This window comes from Netta rufina, assembly GCF_964035555.1.
Source record: "Netta rufina genome assembly, chromosome: 5".
Taxonomy (NCBI): domain Eukaryota; kingdom Metazoa; phylum Chordata; class Aves; order Anseriformes; family Anatidae; genus Netta; species Netta rufina.
Window position 1 is genome coordinate 54,632,425 of NC_140128.1, and position 18,761 is coordinate 54,651,185.

The following is an 18,761-nucleotide window of genomic DNA, read 5'->3' on the forward strand; positions in this document are numbered from 1 at the left end:
GTTACAGTTTTACCAGTTACATAAATCCTGTTACAAACTGCAGGATGCAAAGCTCCTTAATGTATGCTTTCTGAATACAACAGGAAAAAAAAAAGATCCTTTCATAATGTATTTGTATGCAGCTGTGAACGTCATAGTAGCACCGATCTCAGCTTTCATGTAGTTTTTAACTTGCCTTTACTGTAAACAAAAATCTGGCCAATAAATTCAGGGTAAGAACTAGGGCAGACTGTCTGGTGAACGAATACACGGTAATGCTGAGAACAACAGATGCCTGGAAGGGACCGTCAGACTTGATTGCATTAAAACAGCTTAAGAAAAAAAAAGTATGAAGCTCCTAGGCTCACAAAATAATTCTTTCTAATCTGGAAGAGCTTCAGTGTAATTTTCCTGATGACATTTTTAAAATTCTCTGCTTTAGAGAATCACATTACTTACCTCTGCCCTTTTAAGCATTTCCCATTTATTGAGAATTTTCATGGCGTAAATGCGCTCCGTACACTTCATTTTAACAACTGCAACCTGCAATAATAAGATATCCTTATTTAACAAAAGCATGGGCAGAGAAATACAACATTTAAACAGCTTAATTTTCACACAAAAGTACTGTCAGAGAAATACAGTATTTAAACAGCTTAATGTTCACACGGTGTTAATGAAGTCAGTTACTAAAGAGCCATCAGCAATCAATTCACACCAATAAATTTCAGCTTGATTCTGTGCTCCCTCTGTATTCCTCTTCCATTAATACTACGGACTTGAAGCACAACACACCTTGTGTGGTCAACTGCTCATGAGCAAGTACATTGGGGACGATACAGGAGGGGCACCAAGCTTTTCCTAGGAAGATGCAGAGTAAAGCTGCATTGTTTACGATGAACGAGGAGTGCTCCTAACACCTCGCCTTCAGCCAGCCAGGAAACTTTTCAAAGGGCAGCGTTAGAAAAGGAGGAAGGCCGCTGTCAATAGAAATACACTACGTTTGACTAATTTGTTTTCACGTTCCCGTTTTCAGAAACTTGAAAGATATTTATAAATTAACATGCTTTTGTGTACTATATGCAGATATTTTAAAAGAAGCAAAAAAACAGCGTTCATTTACTTAATCATCACTTCGCTTGAAGCATTTTGCTATGCAGCCTCTGTATTAAGTCACTCGCTTAGACCAGCCTACCACAAGCAGTTGTTCATACGGCTGTACAGTGGAAGAAAAACTGAGGAATACAAAAACTTCAAGGCCTAGGAATGCAGAGACTGTACTTAGAGCAAGAACAAAACTAATTCTTCTTGTAGTAAAGCTATTATTTCCATAAAATTCTTACATTTGGCAAAGAAAATCAAGACTGACAACTAGGACAGCAACTTTTCCACAAGACTGTACAGGGACCGCTTGAGTATTTCTGCCGCTACTGTTTCGCCTATTTCAGAAGCACAAAACCTATCGGCTTTCATCACTTCCACCAGAGCTCTGAGTAGCAGTGGGAGCGGTACCAGGAATCACGTCGTGCTCTGCTCTTCTGTTGCTTTATGACCGCTATCTGTAAGGGATTCAGGAGATGCAGAAACTCCACCAAGATGCTGGCTCTGAAACAAGGTTGGAATTGAGCATCGAGGAGATCAACACAAGACCTGAGGAGGGAAGAGTTCCTCCCTGTGGCTTACCCTAAAATAACTCCAGATGAAGGACAGGGGGAGACTGCCCTTCCAGTAGCAGAGGGATGAGATCCCCCCGTTTAGACACCTGGCTCTGCAGGTGGATAGCGAAGCCTCCCACCCCTCGGCGCCTGAGGCTCCTCTCAGCAGCTCATGCCAACGGAGGAGCTGCCTCTCGTACACAGCTGCACAGTCATGCAGTGGAAATCTGTTATGGAAGGACCAGCAGCTATCTATGATAGGGAAGACACGGGAATTTAGCCCTAAATACAGTGCTAAGAGGAATCCTTCTGTACAGCATGTAAACTATCCCCAGCCACTCAGCACCTCAACCTCTCCTGGTCTGCAAATAGCTCCCGCAGACACTGCTCCTGCAGCAGGGGATGGGGGAGTACAAATGGGAGTCTTGCCTGAACATGAGGTTCCTTGGGCACGTATCAGAGGGTTCAATGCTGACCTGCAATGCTGGTAATGCCCTAAGATGTTTAGCTTCAGTACCAGCCTTGTCACAGCCTTCTATTTCAAACCCACTCTAACAGTCTCTCCAATTACAGTGAATTGAATCATTTGCCTGACACAGCTGAAGATACAGTGTAAGTTAAACTATACATTAAAAGCTCTGAGAAACTGCAAGATGCTGACACAGTCTCTATAGATGTTAAATTCTGTTCCATACACAACACAATCGTTTGGGAAATACCCCAGTCTCCATCTGGGAAATAACCCTGTCTCCACTGAAGGAGAAGAGTGCAGCAGCACACGATGAGCTGCTGCAAAAAAAAACAAAAGCTCTGGGGCAGAAGTGATTTACAAGTTGAGCTTCGCAAGCCCTGAAGAAGCAAGATTCAAGTTTCATTAAAACACAAGGCTTGAATCGCTCATCCATCTACGTACAAAGCAGAAGACAGATACACATCTATTACGTTTTATCTAAGGCCATCGCTGTCTGCAAGCACTGCGGGGCAGGGGAAGCTCAGAGACTGCTCTGTGCTGAACTGGCAAGGTGTGACGTGAGCCTGGCATCCAGGAGGGCACTGCGAAGCTGTGCAAACATTAAGACAAAGCAGTAAGTGAGAACAAGCCTGGAAAAAGAAAGAAGAAAAGGGAGTCAAATCTGTAGGATCTGCTCAGCAATTCCCCAGTTGCCATCTTTATCAGTGCCGTCATTTTCAACTGAAAGGACTGCTTAAAAAAAAAAAACAACAAAAAAAAACCTGACTAAAATTTCAGGAGGAGGGGAATTGTTTTCTGTGGAAGAAAAAGTGGGATTAATAAAAGGAGCGTTGACTCTCACATTTTCACTTGAAGTGGTTATCAGAAGATGGCATCAGTAAACACGCCGATGCTGTAGTTGTAAGGGGAGCAGTGGGACAAGAGGATTCTTGTGCCAGTGGAAAAAAAGCGTTGAACCATGCAGCAAAATGGGTAAATCCCCAAGAAAACAGAAAGTAGCAGGTGTTTTTACATGGAAAAAGAACTCGAAAGGTAAAGAAAATATCCCAGAAAAGCAACGGATTTTTGGCCTGACTAGTCCTGACTCTCCGGTTCATTTGAATCATCAGGATTTATTCACCTTTTAAGATAATAAACACTACCACGAGAACACCAAAACCTCACTACTGTCCAAGAATAATATTGCACGCACACACAAAAACAAACTTACAGCCTTTGCTCCACAAAGCACAAAGTTAACTTGAGGAAAAGCTTTTACTTTGTCCATCAGGTAGCAATACTTCTAAGATTGTGTTTGTGATACAATACTTTGGTTGCTACAGAGGTGCTGCAGCATATTCGTTTTTTATTGCTTTTCTAATAACTCCTCTTTCTCTGGCATATCGAAAATGCAGTTAAAATAACCACAATGTCTACTCTGTATGAGCAAACAAAAATCCCTTACACTGCAGTTGTGCTAACCATGCAAGATGTCAAATTTGAAATATGACTGCTTCTATAGTACACACCAATCCACTACATCGTAAGAAAAATCTTCAGAGGTACGTTCAGAGGTATTCCACAGGACACAGATGTGTACAAATGCCTCCTTTCACAACAAAAGCATTGCTGCTACCTTAAGCATAGGTTTAGAGCATCACTGGCCGAATAAGAGCGTACTTTGTACACACACTGTAAAAAAAATAGGATTTAATTATGATTCTTGCCCTTTATTTCCAAGGCTAGTACAACCTTTTTTCTTTTAAGTGTTCTTCAGACTTATTTATGGAAAAAAAAAAGTATGAGAATTGGAGCGAAAGTGTGAGAGTCCAGCATGATAACTGCATGCCACAACAGCCCATCAGATTTGTATTAATTTCCACCATCCCTTTTCTTCCAGGACTTTTTGCCTCAAAGCTCTGCTTTCCTTGTACTGCAATAAAATAAAACTGAACCAATATAGCTGAAATAACCTTTTTAGACTTTGGCAAGAGCTAGAATTTTGCTTCTCAAATTGTTTCATAAAAGCCTTTTGCTGCATTCTGATCTTCCAAAGCCATTCGATATTGGCATTTCGGGCTGTAACGTGCAAAGCTATCCAAAGCTTTTCTTCTGCCCCCACGAAGCCTATAGGGTGGGAATCCGAGCCAAATCAGCCTCAGCAAACATGAGATTTCCTAGTCCTGTACTCTGACCTCTGAGTGACATGACCAATGTTAGCAAGCAGCATCAAATTACAAATTTATGCAAACAGCAAGCATGATGTAAGAGACTGCAGAAATCATTTAAATGCAAGGCTGAATTTCCAGAAAGCAACTAAGATAGTTAACAAAAAGACTTTTGACTGGGAACCCATGGATTGTTTGATGCTTAACTTCTTGGGAACCATGCTGGCATTAATTTCAAGACAAATATGAAAAAGCTACCTACCACTATTTACGCTCATGGCATGTTAAACTTTCATGTAAAACTTAATCCTAAAATTTCAGCCCTTGAGGACAAGGTGAAATTCAAATACAAAAAGCTCTCACCTGAAAAGGAGATGAACTCAGACATACAGCTACAGTCCTTCTGCAAGCTCGTAACAATAGGTATAGGGACGGGCAAACGTTATTGCCTTGTAGAAATAGAAAATCATTGGAAACTCCACGCACAGTCAACCCAGAGAGAGAAACTTCACACACAGCAGGTATGAAGAAGGAGGAGTATTTAGAGCTTCTCATATTAACATGGGAATAGAAAAAGCTTTGCTTGTTCAAAAAAAAAATAAAAAGGAAGGCTAAAAAGTGGCTATGATTGCTACCTACCAATAAAATTGGAAGGAAGGACACCACTAATAAGGACGGTGAAAGATCTGCTTAGGCTAATGGACAATAAAATTACATGGATAAAATGATGTAAAATTGCACGAATTAACCTTTGGCAGGAACTTGGAATGGCTTTAGAAATTTGAGTGGGGATTTTAGACAAGCCTTTCAACCAGAAGAGACAAAATGTCATTTCAGATGTAAACAATTTACCTGTAATGTCTTATTACCAGACTCGTAATTGAATATTATAGACATTTCCCTCAGTTAAAGCTCGTAGGTGCCACTTTTACACTCCTGTTTCTGCCTCACGCAATTGATACCTTGGATGATACCTACTGGAAACACACTGCAGGAACTGCTTTATCTTCCCAGTACTCTTGGACAGGAGAAGTCTTTGATACATAGCTCATTAGTTAACAGTTTTAGTACTGCAGCATGGAGAAAAACTGGTCTGGACTGCTTTATCAGGTTTTTTATGCCTATTTTACATTTTAAATGAGCAGCAGTATCTTTGCAGGGCTCGCATTCCGCGGTTCACATTTCCCAAACTAAGTCATGTTTTTCTCACCGAGAATAGACCTTCACGCTGTACAGAAAAGAAATCAGTGCCAGCAAGACAGAGTCTGCAAAAGGTGGCCCTGAGCAACACCCAGATGTGCTCCTCAGCAGCCAGCACGCAGCCAAGCACAGCAGCACGAGGCAGGTCTGTCTGTCCTGTCTGTCCATCCAGCTCCATAGCAGGTGGGTGCCGCCACCACACAGCCGCCCACTGGCCTCTTTCAGCAGCATTTTCAAAACCAACCAGCTCTCTCTCTGTCCATTTCCATTTCAGAAAATACCTTGTGAAGAGCATGGCACGGAACAGGAAAAGCTCATTAAACATTTCTTCGACATCACGTGTTAAATGCTTGCAGTCTGAGCAGCTGGGTGAGCAGTGCCGTACCTTGTGTCCTCTGCTTGTGAGTTCAGTTAATTTAGGGAGGCACCGTCCTTGTGGGTTCCCAATGCCACTTACCAAAGCACCTGAAGAGGTGAGACAGCCTCAGCTGCAATCTGTAGGCTCATCACATTCCATGTTAATTTCTAGATGCAGACAAAAACTTTACACTTAGCACCCTAAATCTGTGACTACGACACGGACAAGGCCCTAACAGTACCGTGTCTTACTGCCAAGGGTAATGGTCAACAGGAAGGTTAGTTCTTGCTTGTTCACTTCTGAGCCTATCTGTGCTCCTACCAGTGCATTTCCCATTAGGAACCATGTAACTCATCAGAAACCTGTGGTACACGGGATCGGTCCTATCCCCTTCTCTCAGCAATGAGAGATTTGCTTCTGGCAGCACTTGGACAGGTCTTGCTTCCAGCTGAGGCTCTGACTAAGCACACTGAGTAGAGGTAAGGAGAGCTATTGCTGAACACCGTATGGATCGAGTCTGCACTCAGCAGCAGTTATAGGAAATGTATTTCTAACCTATCAGTGGCAAATCCTACCGAAGCAGGGCACTTTAAGAATATTAGTTATTTTTGTGCTAAGCGAGACCAAAGGGTTCCTCCCTTCCGCTGCAGTGCTGCTCACTGAAACAAGTCCTTGCTAATAAACAAGGGAAGGAAAGCGATTGTTTCGGTCCCGTGCTGCCAAATTTCCAGGAGGTGTCAGCCACATTATACAGGCCAAGCACACAGAAAGCAGATCTAAGGCTGCCCGAAGTTTCTCAGGTAGGCACAATGCCACGAAGCCCAGTATCTCAGGACAGGATTTCCTTTCAACTAATGGCCCGCAGTGTTTCTAGACAGAAGGAATAGCCAGCCACATGCAAATCTCAAACCACAGATATAATGCATTTTTAAAAGTCTAAAAACCGGAGGAGTTTTCCATTCTGTTCTTGTATTATTTAGATTTTCTCCTAGGAAAGGTATGTTTTCAGTCGATAACAAAAACTTCACCCTACAGAGCATATTCATTCTTGTTCATCAAGACAGGACACTGCATTAATTTTATAAATAGAACCCAGAATTAAGATTACAGACATTTTAGTTCTGATTTTAATTCAGAGGTGTTTTTTTTTTTTTTTATTACTACTACTATTATTTTATTCCTTATGGAGGTTGCCCCTCTGCACTTGAACCATCTGCCTATATGATCCCCCAAAAACCACAGTGAAAGCAGTGTGTGGGCACTCATGACAATGTTCCAGCCTCCTGGGTGTACACCAGGTGTGTACACTGCAGGAGATGGGCAAGAACCATGAGTAGTTTATTCTTCTCATAGCTAACGTTTCAAATTAAAATACTATTCATAAGAATAGCATGCATTCAAAGATCATTTGAAACTTTTCTTTATAACTACGAAACTTCTGAAAAAATGTAATGATGTTCTCAAGCCAGCGACTCCAGGACTCAGAGCCTTAAATATTCCTGTACAGGATATTCAGACATGCAGTTTACCATGCATGCAAAGTAGCTGGCTAAGTTTATGAGAAAAGGAGAACTGCATGTTTTGGCAGGTGGCTACAGAAGAAATCTCTAGGTCCTGAGCTAGGCTATTTTTGTCTTAGCATAATAATGAGAACTTTAAGAAATATTTTTTCACTTGCTTTCCCAACTCTCCTTTGCTCTCAGAACTTCCACTCAGGTGGGTTTGGATTACCAGTTGTTTTCTTCTTCTCATATTGCTGGAAAAAGTGTAAAGAATCAGGCTGAGTTCTGCTGGTTTGAAAACAAAAAGGAAAGAAAAAGGCACTCACAGTAAAGTTACACACTGGGGATTATATCAATCTGCCTTGAATTAGATGCTGCTGTATTCATAAAGACACACTCACATGCCATCTCAACCCACTCTCCGGTCAAGGAGCATGTGTCTCATGTGTTGTGTGGCAAAATCAATCACCGATCCTGTCTGATGCTACATCTTCATTCCGTTTAAGCCATCTTTCTTCAAAGCTACTGATTTATGCAAAAGTTCTTCGCTAAGACTAAAGCCCCTGGGGTTCTCAAAGAAGTCTAAAGTAGCTAAACTGTGGATATAGCTGCTGCACACATTCAGGAGAATGGAATGTAGTTTTCAATCTTTTTGAAGTCTGGCTTGTTTAGCTGTTCGGCTTTTTAATTTAAACTACTTATTTCTACAAGGAATATGCCTAGTTTAATTCTGATTAAATTCTTTATGCACTTCAATAAATATGTTGTAAGCATAGTTTTTGTTGTTGGTCTTGTTTTAATCAAGAATGAAAGAGTAACCTTCTAAATAACACTAAAATCCCATCAACTAATTTATAACCGTTCTTATGTGTGTATGGATGTACCACAGCAAAATTATTTACAGCACCCCATTCAGTTTTTGAAGTGTTGCTTTACACAAGTCAGATGGCACAAGGCCCTCTAAAGAACCTAGATTTTATTTTCTTATTTATGGAATTTCAACCTTCACATATTTGCTATTTTATAATGCCTATATTTGACAGTTATAGCACCCTACTATGCACAAGGGTCAAAGGATTCATTCATAAGCAAAAAGCGTGAAATATTCTCTGGCAAGCGGGATTAAAGTACAGTGAACTTAAAATCAATTTAAACTGATCAAAAAGTGTCGAGCTGGTACAAACATAAACCTGTTAAGTAAAAGATGAGAAGGACAATGCAATATCGACAGATAACCAACTCTTCTGACTTTGTGACTACTCATAGCTGTGACACAAGGATGAAATTAAAGACGTTTTATCATTTCCCTTCTGTGAAATTTCATTTCCACTGGGGTGGAGGGTGGGGGGTGTAGAATTTACCAGTTGCTTTGATCATTTCATGCTTTTCCAAATGAAAGAATACGAAAGAGGTTGTTGATTCAGGCATCCCAAACAGCATTAACACAAGTTTCCACCCAGAATTTCTAAATTTATATATACCCTAAAACTCTTGATCCAAAGCTAAGAAAGGTCACCGTAAAGCCCCTAACAAGTATAAACAGAAATCTCTGAGAAGTTCATATACATGCTTCATCTGCCGCTTTATTGAGATTTTCAGTTGGGGAAATCCCTAAGTGAAGAAGAGCATCTTTATGAAGAGAACAGATTTAAGTCCCATAAAAAACTGTCCTCCCTTGATGTTGTAACAAGGCTTTAAAACTTTAGACCATCACATGAGACAGTGATCTCTGCATGCAAAAGCCATAAGCCACAGCAAACACCTCAAAAAAGAAAGATAAATGAAGAAATAATTTAAAAAGAAAACTGTTGTGACATGATGAAGGAAATTATGTTATTAACATTTGTATGAGCATTTTGTCTAAAAATTAAGTCCAAGGCTGTCTTCAGAAACATTCTGAGACATAGTCCATCTCCTGCTAGAGATCAAAACTCCCCTCAACCTTCAATAAGCATCAGGAAACGTGTCCCATTTCTGTGTCCAAGTTACAGGGCAATATGAAAAGAGCTTACTGTTTCATATTCATTGATTTTAGGATTAAGAGGAATATTCTGGCAAAGGCATTCCTAATACTGGCTCCATATGCAAGCCACTATAAAGGGCTCCCTTGTCCTGAAATCATTTTGATAGCTATAGCATTCACAAGTCTGGTTCTGAAAAGATCCAGAAACCACTTCTAATCCCACCAAAAGACAAACTGCCAAAACACTAATCTAAAATTCTTTAGATATCAGTGGTCGCAGCCACTTACAGCTAGTAATTTGGCACAGCAGGACCAGAACAAGACATCAAAGTAGCCTGTGCTGAGCCTTACAATCTACACTGTATGCAGTTCAGGAATTTTGCTTCAGAGGGTATCTAGTCTGGTCTCCTGGACTAAACACGCTTTGAAGCTGCTAGAAGAGTTGAAAACAATGATTGATTCTTATATACTCACTAGGGCCAGAAGCACATTTGGTGCACACCTGGATCACAGGTTCTCATTTAGCTGCCTCCAAAAGAAATCCAATTTACACATAGCAAAACCATTCTGCAGTAACTGGGGGCACTGTCTTCAAGTGTGCTATGCTACTGCTTTGAACCAAAGCACTAATGGAGATGTAGACAGTTACCTTCTATTGCCTTGATTTTCTAAGCCCTTTATTTGGCCAATAAATTTTTTGCTCAGACCTCTTTTCTAAACATAATTTGTAGCTTTCAGCCCTGCCTTGGACTTATCAAGTTGTTTCCCATTTCTGTTTTTTACTGTGAACTCTTTGCAGAACTATTCTTGCCTAAAAGCCATGTTCAAATAACATATTCCAGATAAAACCTAACACTTAAATGAAACAACCAACTGATTGTCATGCAGTATTTCTACTACCCTATAACACTTCCTTTTTTTTTTTTTTTTTTTTTTTTTTTTTTTTTTTTGTTGTAACGAATGTTGCAACTCCTGGAGTTCAACATCCACTAGAAAGTGAACTGTTGTTTTACAGGTCAAGACCTTAGGATTTATCTGGACTTTTTACTTAAAACTCTCGAGTTCTTTGAGTAGCTATGTCCACAGTGACTACACACAAACTACTTCACACTGCTGGAGAATGGTACAGATTAGGAGATGTTCCTGAAACATTAATTTCTGCCTGCCTTAGGTGTTCACTTTCTTCAAAAGCAGTCCCTGAAGTAGATGAACAGATCCACAGAATTTTAGGCTATTACCAAGTACACACATGCACAGAAACCTCACTGCTTTCTCAACCCAGGTTGAGTAGGGGCCTGCCATTTTTCTGGGTCAGCTTCTGGTCTGCCCACCATACCAGTGTCCAACGATCAACTCACAATACCCCTGTCCCACAATCAAACCCTTTGCAAATTTTGGCATGTCATGGCCACACCGTGCTTGGCAGGAAAGCCCTGCACAGCACACCCTCCTGTTCCTGACACCAGATGAAGATAAGGAAGCCTAGCCTTAGCCACCGGCAGCAAAGTTGTAATCAAGTGCTAATGGGCCCAAGTGAGCCTTTAATGGCCGTCACTGCATTTGACTTGATGTGGTATTACTTAAAAGAAGCTTCCCGAAAGAAATCTAAATTCCTTCCTTCCAGAAATCCTCTACTTAATCATCTCTTTTGCTGACAGCTACAGCTTTACTTATGTGTACTTAAATGCTGAGAGGTTGCCTTTGAGGTTCTCCAGGAGCATCCTACGCCTCCTAGAGGGGGCATGCTCCTGAATGCTGTGGTAGTGGCAAGCCCTCTCAGACTTGTGCGACCGATGAGACTTTCATTAAGCATATTAAGAAGTAAAGCTTCAGTCCAGGGTCTTGGGCCTGGCGAGTCCTCAAAACACAAGGCGTTCCTATCATCCCAGCATGATTCAACTTGCTGTCCAAAAAAACAGATCCAGCAGCCTTTGATCTTCAAAGATGACAGGGAACAGCCTCTGAGGCAGCCAAATGCGTCTTTCTGCATTACCAGATTGCTACAGAGACAGGCAGATGGGTGGAGCAGCCTCCGCGTTCCTACCATCGAAGCAGCCCAGCTCTGTGTTAAATTATAGCAGTACAGAAGAGTACATATGGCAAGTGGGAGAAGATATCCCAAATTCAGCTGTGCAGCTGCTAGGTGGGACCACCCTGCTCATGCACATATTGAAGAGACACTTGTTTTGCTGCTCTGAAGTCAAAATTAGCTAGTCACATCGATGGCAGAACTGGACACTAGAAACCTTCTTCAAAGGGACCCCCCTTGCAGTACCTTGCTAGCATCCCATATTTGCAAGTGTTTTAATGTATCTGTGTGAATCTTCTGTCTTTAGGACAAATGCAAATTCAACTGCACCAAGAAATCAGATGCACAACTGATAAAAGTTGCATTGCTACAACTGAGAGCAAAATTACCTTACCTCACCAAATGCACCTCTTCCAATCACTTTTATAATTTCAAAGTCATCGCGGTGAAGTTGCATCTCCTTTACCAACTTCGTAAATGGTCTTGCTGTTTAGGGAAAAGAAAAGGAAAACTCTATTAACAGAAATCCTATAAATCAAAATAATCCATAAAACAGAAGTCTGCAGTACTTGCAGCATATCTAGTGCGCTTTTCCAACTACTGCTAGAATGTACAGATAGAAGAAAAACATTCATTACAGAATGCAATTAACATTTAGAATTAAAAAAAAAAAGTTTAATCCTATGAATACTTAAGCTTTTGGCTTATGACTGTATAGATTCCACCTTCTGTTATCAGTTAGTTAGCTTATCTACCATATTTATCCACCATCAAGAACTGTGCTGTGAGCCACAACCCAAGTACTCTAGCAGTGATTACATGACCACACAGACTTGACATTTCTAGAGCTGCAATCAAGGAGGGCTGTGCATGAGATAGACAGAAATAAGCTGAAGTTCCCCTATTTTGTGAGCAGAAAGCTATAGACTCCATTACTAAATGACCCTAACATATGGATGGCCAGTATCAGCTTCAGTCTGGGATTCTGCCTTGTTTCCATCAAGTGAAAAGTCTTTCAGAAAGAGGTTTTGATCTGCCACCCTGCCTTTCTTTAGGGTTTCATGAGTTAGCAAAGGACAAAAAAAATGGGGAAAGAGCTTGTTCATTATGAGTAAAACCCTAAAGAAAAAATCACACTATCCTTCGGCTACTGGAATAACTTTCCTCTTAAGCAGAGTTAACTTTCATTTTTCTTTTCTTCAGTTACTACAAACTGAAGTCTTAAAAGCCTGCTTTCAGGAGATAGCTGTCTGCTCAAGAGCAATGAATTCTACATAATCTATTACTTTGAATTATCTTTTCTATTAAAAACAAACAAGAATCATATTTGCCAGATCTCAGCTAGAACAAGTCTTGAAGGGCTGCAGCCTGAAAGGTGTCCAGCAATTAACTGACCTACACTTACTTTGCTCTAGTGGTCCTGCTGGACTCCATACATTTCTCAAAGCATCTAGCCAATACATTCTGCTGTACCTGCAGATCCCATCCATCTTCTCCTCTCTAGCCCCAATTCATAATTATTTCTCACATATTCTGCAAAGAGCATTACTGTTTAGATACTTGTTACAATAGTCATTAATAATCAGAATAAATAGTGAATTGTTAGACCAAATCAATAAGAACGAACAGTGGTGCCAGCTGAATTGTACAAAAGTACGGTGTATACACAAGGAATGCTTACACATCTAATTAATCACAAAAAAAATTGTTCTTTTTACAGAATCACAAACATTCCCAGACTAAGACTGAAGGTTTTAAAAACATTTTCCATTTGCACAGAACTACAACTTGCAATTCCACCCAGACTCCCGTTTTACCTCCCTGTGCATTATGATTATAAACCAATGAGTTAAAAACCAAGCAGAACTCCTATAAAAGAGTGCACTGGACTGCCGGTGTATTTCAGGTGCAAACAAACAAACAAACCAAACCTTACAAATGCACAGGAGCCACACAATTCTGAACTCAATTACGTATTCTATAGGAAGTCAAAGCATGAACACCTGAAAATTTGCCCGCACAAACTCACAGCGGCTAATAAAATGAAGAAATACCCTGGCTAAAGAACAGCCATGTTTCTTCTCTGTTCTTGAGAGAACTGTTATTGAAAAGGTTTCATCCACAAGCAATTCCCCTCTCACTGGATAACTTCAGGTTTCTCCAAAAAGTGTGAAATTTCATGAGGAACCTACTCGATTCCCCTCTTCCTTAGGGCAGAGATGCCCACCAGTCTCTCCCACAGGGGATAACAGACTATCATCATCCCAAACCCACAAATCGGTCTGATCTGACATCTGTACAAGGAAGCACCACTACCAACGATCGTGTTATACATCAATTATTTCCAAGGTGGTTCTGCCTCTTTCCCCTTCCATCAGATCAGGAGGGATTGAAGAAATGCAGTTACAGACCCAAAATAAGTGTGCACATTTCATACCCAAGGTACGGATTGCTATTGCAAACACAGGTCATCAGACTAATTGAGCAGAACACCACCTTCTGGTTTTATTACAATTCAAGGGAAGTAGGAATGAAATCAAGTAGTTTTATTTGTGGAAGATAGTAAGCGATACTTTTTTTTTTTTTTTAATATCCAGTTTTAATGAAAATTCTAGTCACTAAACAGAAACCCAATGTAATTGGTGCAAGTACTTATTAAAAAAAAACCTTGCCACTGCAAATCAATTGCAAGTAATTTTGAAAGCAGGCCAACACAAACGTACACAAGTTTCAGCTTGCTGTCTCGTACATTAAAAAATAACCTTATTTCTTTATTTCTTACATTTTCATTACTTTGTCAACGGGTGATGCTGTTATTTTCTAGTTTCCCTTGCTTTGAAGTATACCAAATTTCACCTTGCTAGGAACTGGGATTCAGTTTAGAAATGCATTAAATCGTACTAAAGCAAGTGAAAATTCAATTACTTTTCTACTTTAAAATAAATATTCATTATGTATCAAGCATAAAATGGACTCAAATTCAAGCAAAAAGAAGAAATAGTGTCTGCAAAGAAAAAGCACTACTCCTACCTTTCTGGGCACTGGATCCTTCAGTACAAGCAGACCTCTCCCCCTGCCCCTCCATCCCAACTCCAAGACCACAAGTCCTAGGCCAGTCCCACTGTTTCCATCTCCATTTGTCAGCAAAGTACCACATAAAATTAATTTAACATATGCAAATGAAAAGAAGTTTTCCTTCCTAAAACAAGTTATTTTTACAGGCTGTTTGTGCACTTCATCAACATTGGCTTTTACTATTTAGGAAATGTTGGTGGTAAGAAACACAACCACTTCAGTGGCAACTCTCTTGGAAAGTTCAGCACCAAACACGAAGAGCTGAACACACAGAAGGATAACACACTGGATAGCACTTCCCCCAAAAAGGACAACGGCAGGTCTTTGTCAAGGTATCTAAGGTTTCTGAAAAGGAAACAAAATTTGAAAATAGAACCAAATTTCCACAGAATCCCATCATCAGAGACCAAAACGGAGTTTAGGCAGCAAATCAGAGCCCAGAGGAGGCAATGAAGCAGAATTCTCAAACTGATGCTTACTTTATTGAGATCTGGGAGAAGACCATTGTTTGCAGCAGCATGTAGCCTGCTGCTTTCAAGTACTGCATTGCACAATCTTTACCTCTTAGTGAGTGGAATCACAAAATGCTTCCAAGCTGCTTTCCTGCTTCCCCTCAGGACTCCTGTTGTTCACCCATCCAACACCCAGATCAGCAGCACGCACAAACCAGGCAAAACTGAAGGAGCAGAAACTTGCTCCACAAAGCGTGTAAGAGCCCCATGGGCTGCCTTTGCCAAAATGATGCCAAGTGATACACCCACCGCTATGTAACTGGTAAAGGGCTTGAGCTTTTCTTTTTACATATCACTATTTTATAAATACTGAACTCAAAGCAGAATTCTCTCCATGTACTGGAAGGAATAATTACATTTTACTGATTAGTTTTGATCCCAATATTAACAGCAGGACTTCTGATTTGGAGCTGATGTAAAACTTTCTGAAAGTATTTCATCTGGGCAAACAGAAGCATTAACTGTACTGGGGGTTTTACTGGCAGCCACCACTAAATTTTGTTATATATACACACTGTTGTCAGGGTAACACTAGCTCTGAGTAATTGCGTGACTTTGTTTATTCACAACTGAGGCTCTGATCAACATTTGGGACAGGCGTTCTGCGTGCCATGTATTTGTATGCAGCACCGGCTTTGCTCTCAAGCTGATTTTGCATTATTGTATTTGCACTTGCTTGGAAGACGGGTGTTTTCCATAAGGCCACACAGGAAAAAAAAATAATTTTTAAGGAGCCAAGAAACATCTGCTTTCAAGAATTGTATTACAAAACATTAAGAGCCTATGTTTTGATCAATATTCACAAATGGAAGCCAAATGCCAACATTTATTTCTTCACTGAAAACCAAGGTATGTACGAAAGGCATAAATTCTCCACCCACAAACAAATTATATTCCAATCATTCTCCTCTTTGCCTGATAGATGGGACTAGGATGTTTTGTTTGCGCAGAAAGGAAACATCAATTTGAATAATTTGAAAATGTAATTTGAAGCCCAGTCATAGGTAAATAGCTTTGTGATTTAGGTCTCTTGTGTAGATCTACACCGCAGTCACTTTGTGTTATTCCACCTGACAGAAGACATTTCCAGGTGGAATGGTTTCCGAAGGCCCAGAAGCTGCAGGAAAGGACAGCAGCGATGATGCGATGTGACAGCCAAGGTGCTCTGTGCTCTGCTACCACCACCAAGGTCAGAAGCACACACAAGATTTCATTTCCAAATGCAGGTTCGGGGAAGGATGGTGCAGTACTGTCAACATCCTGCTCAAAAATAATAGGGCAACCTTCTCCAAGCTAGAATGTGGTTAAAAGCAAAAAGCATTGACATATGTTTTGGATTTGTACTTTCTGTTCAGATTCTGAACTGTGTAGACTGTGTTAATAATTTACTACCCAAAATCAGAGCAGCTTGTACCTTTATGTTGGAGCGGACAACAAAACTACCCTGGGTTTGTGATAACTCCTGCTTCAGTGGAGTAGTCCAGCAGCTCTGATTTGAGGACTGGTGCATGTTTTGTTTGGCAGTGCAAGATCCCAGAAATTCAGACTCACAAAAATCACCGAGTAGAAACTGCCAAATGTTCAGGAACATCTGATGTTTTGTTATCATTGGCAACCTCAAGCTTCAAATAAATGTGACAACTGTAAGGAACTAACACACAGAAACACAGGACAACTCAGGCTGAAAGGGACCTCGGGAGGTCTCTAGACCAACCTCCTCGCTCAGGTCACAATCTCTATTTACTTCAGAGCAGGGTATGCTGTTTTTTTTTCTCTAGTCAGAGAAAATCCTCCAAGGACGGAGATCCCACCACCTCTCTGGACAGCCTTTGCCTATAGCAGACTGCCCTGCACCAGAGCTTCGCAGTTCAGAACTGATCTTGTGAGTGCTTTGGGTTTTAAGCCATTATATAACGAGATGATAACGTTCAGGTAGACCTGCCCAGAAGGCATGTCCAAACCATCTGTTCCACAGAAACTCATCTGCCATCACACTCCCTTTATCTACTCACTCCCTGCACAAAACATCACGGTAGGAAACCGTGTGAATTGCAAAATATTTATGTCAAAAAAAAAAAACACAACAGAAGATGTCGCAGGTAATTGTCTGTGGAGCCACAGTGCCATCAGGCAGATCCAATATTTCATTTAAGATGCTTTCTTTGGAGAAAGCACATGAAAGAGAAGCGAGTTTTACCATCTCCCTCCACCACCTCCTAACTTAGGCTCTAGAAATCAAGCAACTCGTTTGCCCTTTGTGCACCCTCCTCAAAGCAGCAGCATTCCTGTGATATTGCTGCTAAAACAGCAGGCTGACAGGTTCAACAAGTTAGCGCTCGTCGACCTGTCTTGAGAGATACCCACACCCAGGTAGCCCCAACCAGCTTCCCGGGGCTGATAAGTACCTGCCACAACCCACACTTTCGCCTTTTAAAGCAGTACCATCCTCTCGCCGCTTGATTGTGTGATTTTCCCTCTATTTTAGAGGTGTAAATTTCTGCTAATTCCTCCATCCTTTGTTGACTCCAGCCTTCGTTTCTTCCAGTTACAGATCCTTGCCTCCCTTTTCCTGTGCAGTGTTTCCTCTTATCAGCCAGCCCTGTGAGTGCCTTTTGTCAGGCTGCTTTCCTAAGGAAATACGGTATGCGAGCACGCTGCTTGGCAATCCGAGCCCAGTCCTCCTCCTCAGCAACTTCTGATCCCTGTTAAGACACTTAATGAGGTTTGGTAAAGGGGATATTAACTCATCCGAAGATACCAAGTTCTATAAACACCAGTGGTGATAGGAAAGATGCCCACAGTGTCATCCCACGATGGGAAAGGCTGCCGCAGGTGTACAGCTGGGCAATGAGCACACACACCTCCCTGGCCCTGGTCACGGAGAGAGCTATGGGTGCAGCAGGGGACACTGACACATCGGAGGGAAGGAAAGGAGCATCAGGAAAGGGAAGGCAGTACAGTGGGAAGGGCAAGGAAAGGAGGTAGATCGCAAATAGATGGGAAGCCCAACTTGTGCTGTACAAAGCTCTGCTCCTTCCAGACAGAGGTGGCACATTTTGTGTTCTCTGCCATTTTCTGCTGGGCGTTTCACCCCTGCCATGCCCTCCCTCCCTCCCACGTCTCTAACACACACACACACACACATCGCTTACTCTGCCTGGCTCCAGCTCAGTGATCTGAGCCTTCATCGCTCACTCAACATTCATTAGCCAAACAAATCCAGTGGTGCAAGACTGGTTATCAACGAGCATGAGCTCCACTGGATTGAACACCTGTGAAGCGAAGCTGCTTACCCACGGTGGGGCATTCACAGCCCTTGCAGGACAGCCTCCTGCTGCTCCACACACTGCCAGGCCCCTCGGTCCCCCAGCAAGGCCACCAGGACTTGGCGAGCCTGGCTGGGCAGCACTTCGTCATAAATACCTGTGCTAACACATCAAGGAAGCCTGAACCTCCTTGAGGCCGACTGCCAGTACTTTTCAGAATTAATAAGCGGTGAGTTTATTAAGGAATTTAAGATTGGGTTATGAAACTGAAAACCAGCACACAAAAGAAACTCTTTCCTGAAGATGGAGCGCACAAAGTTACGGGGCTGTAATTAGGGAGTTTGCTTTGTTTTCCGAAAGGCTTCCGACATACATAAAACAGAGTGCTCGAACACCTTCAGTCAGGTACCTTGGTGGCACCTGGACTGATTTGGATTACATAGTTACATGCAAAATACTCAAAGACTTAAATGGACAAAACAGTCATCACTTTGGGGCATGAACCAGAACTGTGCGTTGCAGAGCTTCTGCAGGATGCTGCAGGAGGGGCTTCATCAGTCACAGCACTAATCCTGGCATTTAGGGTTCGTATACTGGTTTGGG

At 41.5% G+C, this 18,761-nt stretch overlaps 1 protein-coding gene across 6 annotated transcripts in view; it reads right to left on the minus strand.

Annotated features, from left to right (window-relative positions):
• Nucleotides 1–18,761, minus strand: part of CDC42BPB (CDC42 binding protein kinase beta) — a 94,194-nt gene that overhangs the window by 55,043 nt on the left and 20,390 nt on the right. For 5 of the 6 annotated variants that reach the window (XR_014618503.1, XM_084288106.1, XM_084288105.1 and 2 more), the window contains exons 2-3: nucleotides 11,700–11,791; nucleotides 439–522 (exon numbers count right to left, since the gene is read on the minus strand). Coding sequence is in view for 5 of the 6 variants with exons in the window: in XM_084288106.1 (XP_084144232.1) it covers nucleotides 439–522; nucleotides 11,700–11,791 (176 nt within the window). In the remaining variant the exon portion in view is untranslated. Of the gene's footprint in view, nucleotides 1–438; nucleotides 523–774; nucleotides 896–11,699; nucleotides 11,792–18,761 lie in introns of those variants that run through there. The other variant, XM_084288108.1, reaches the window with a different exon arrangement.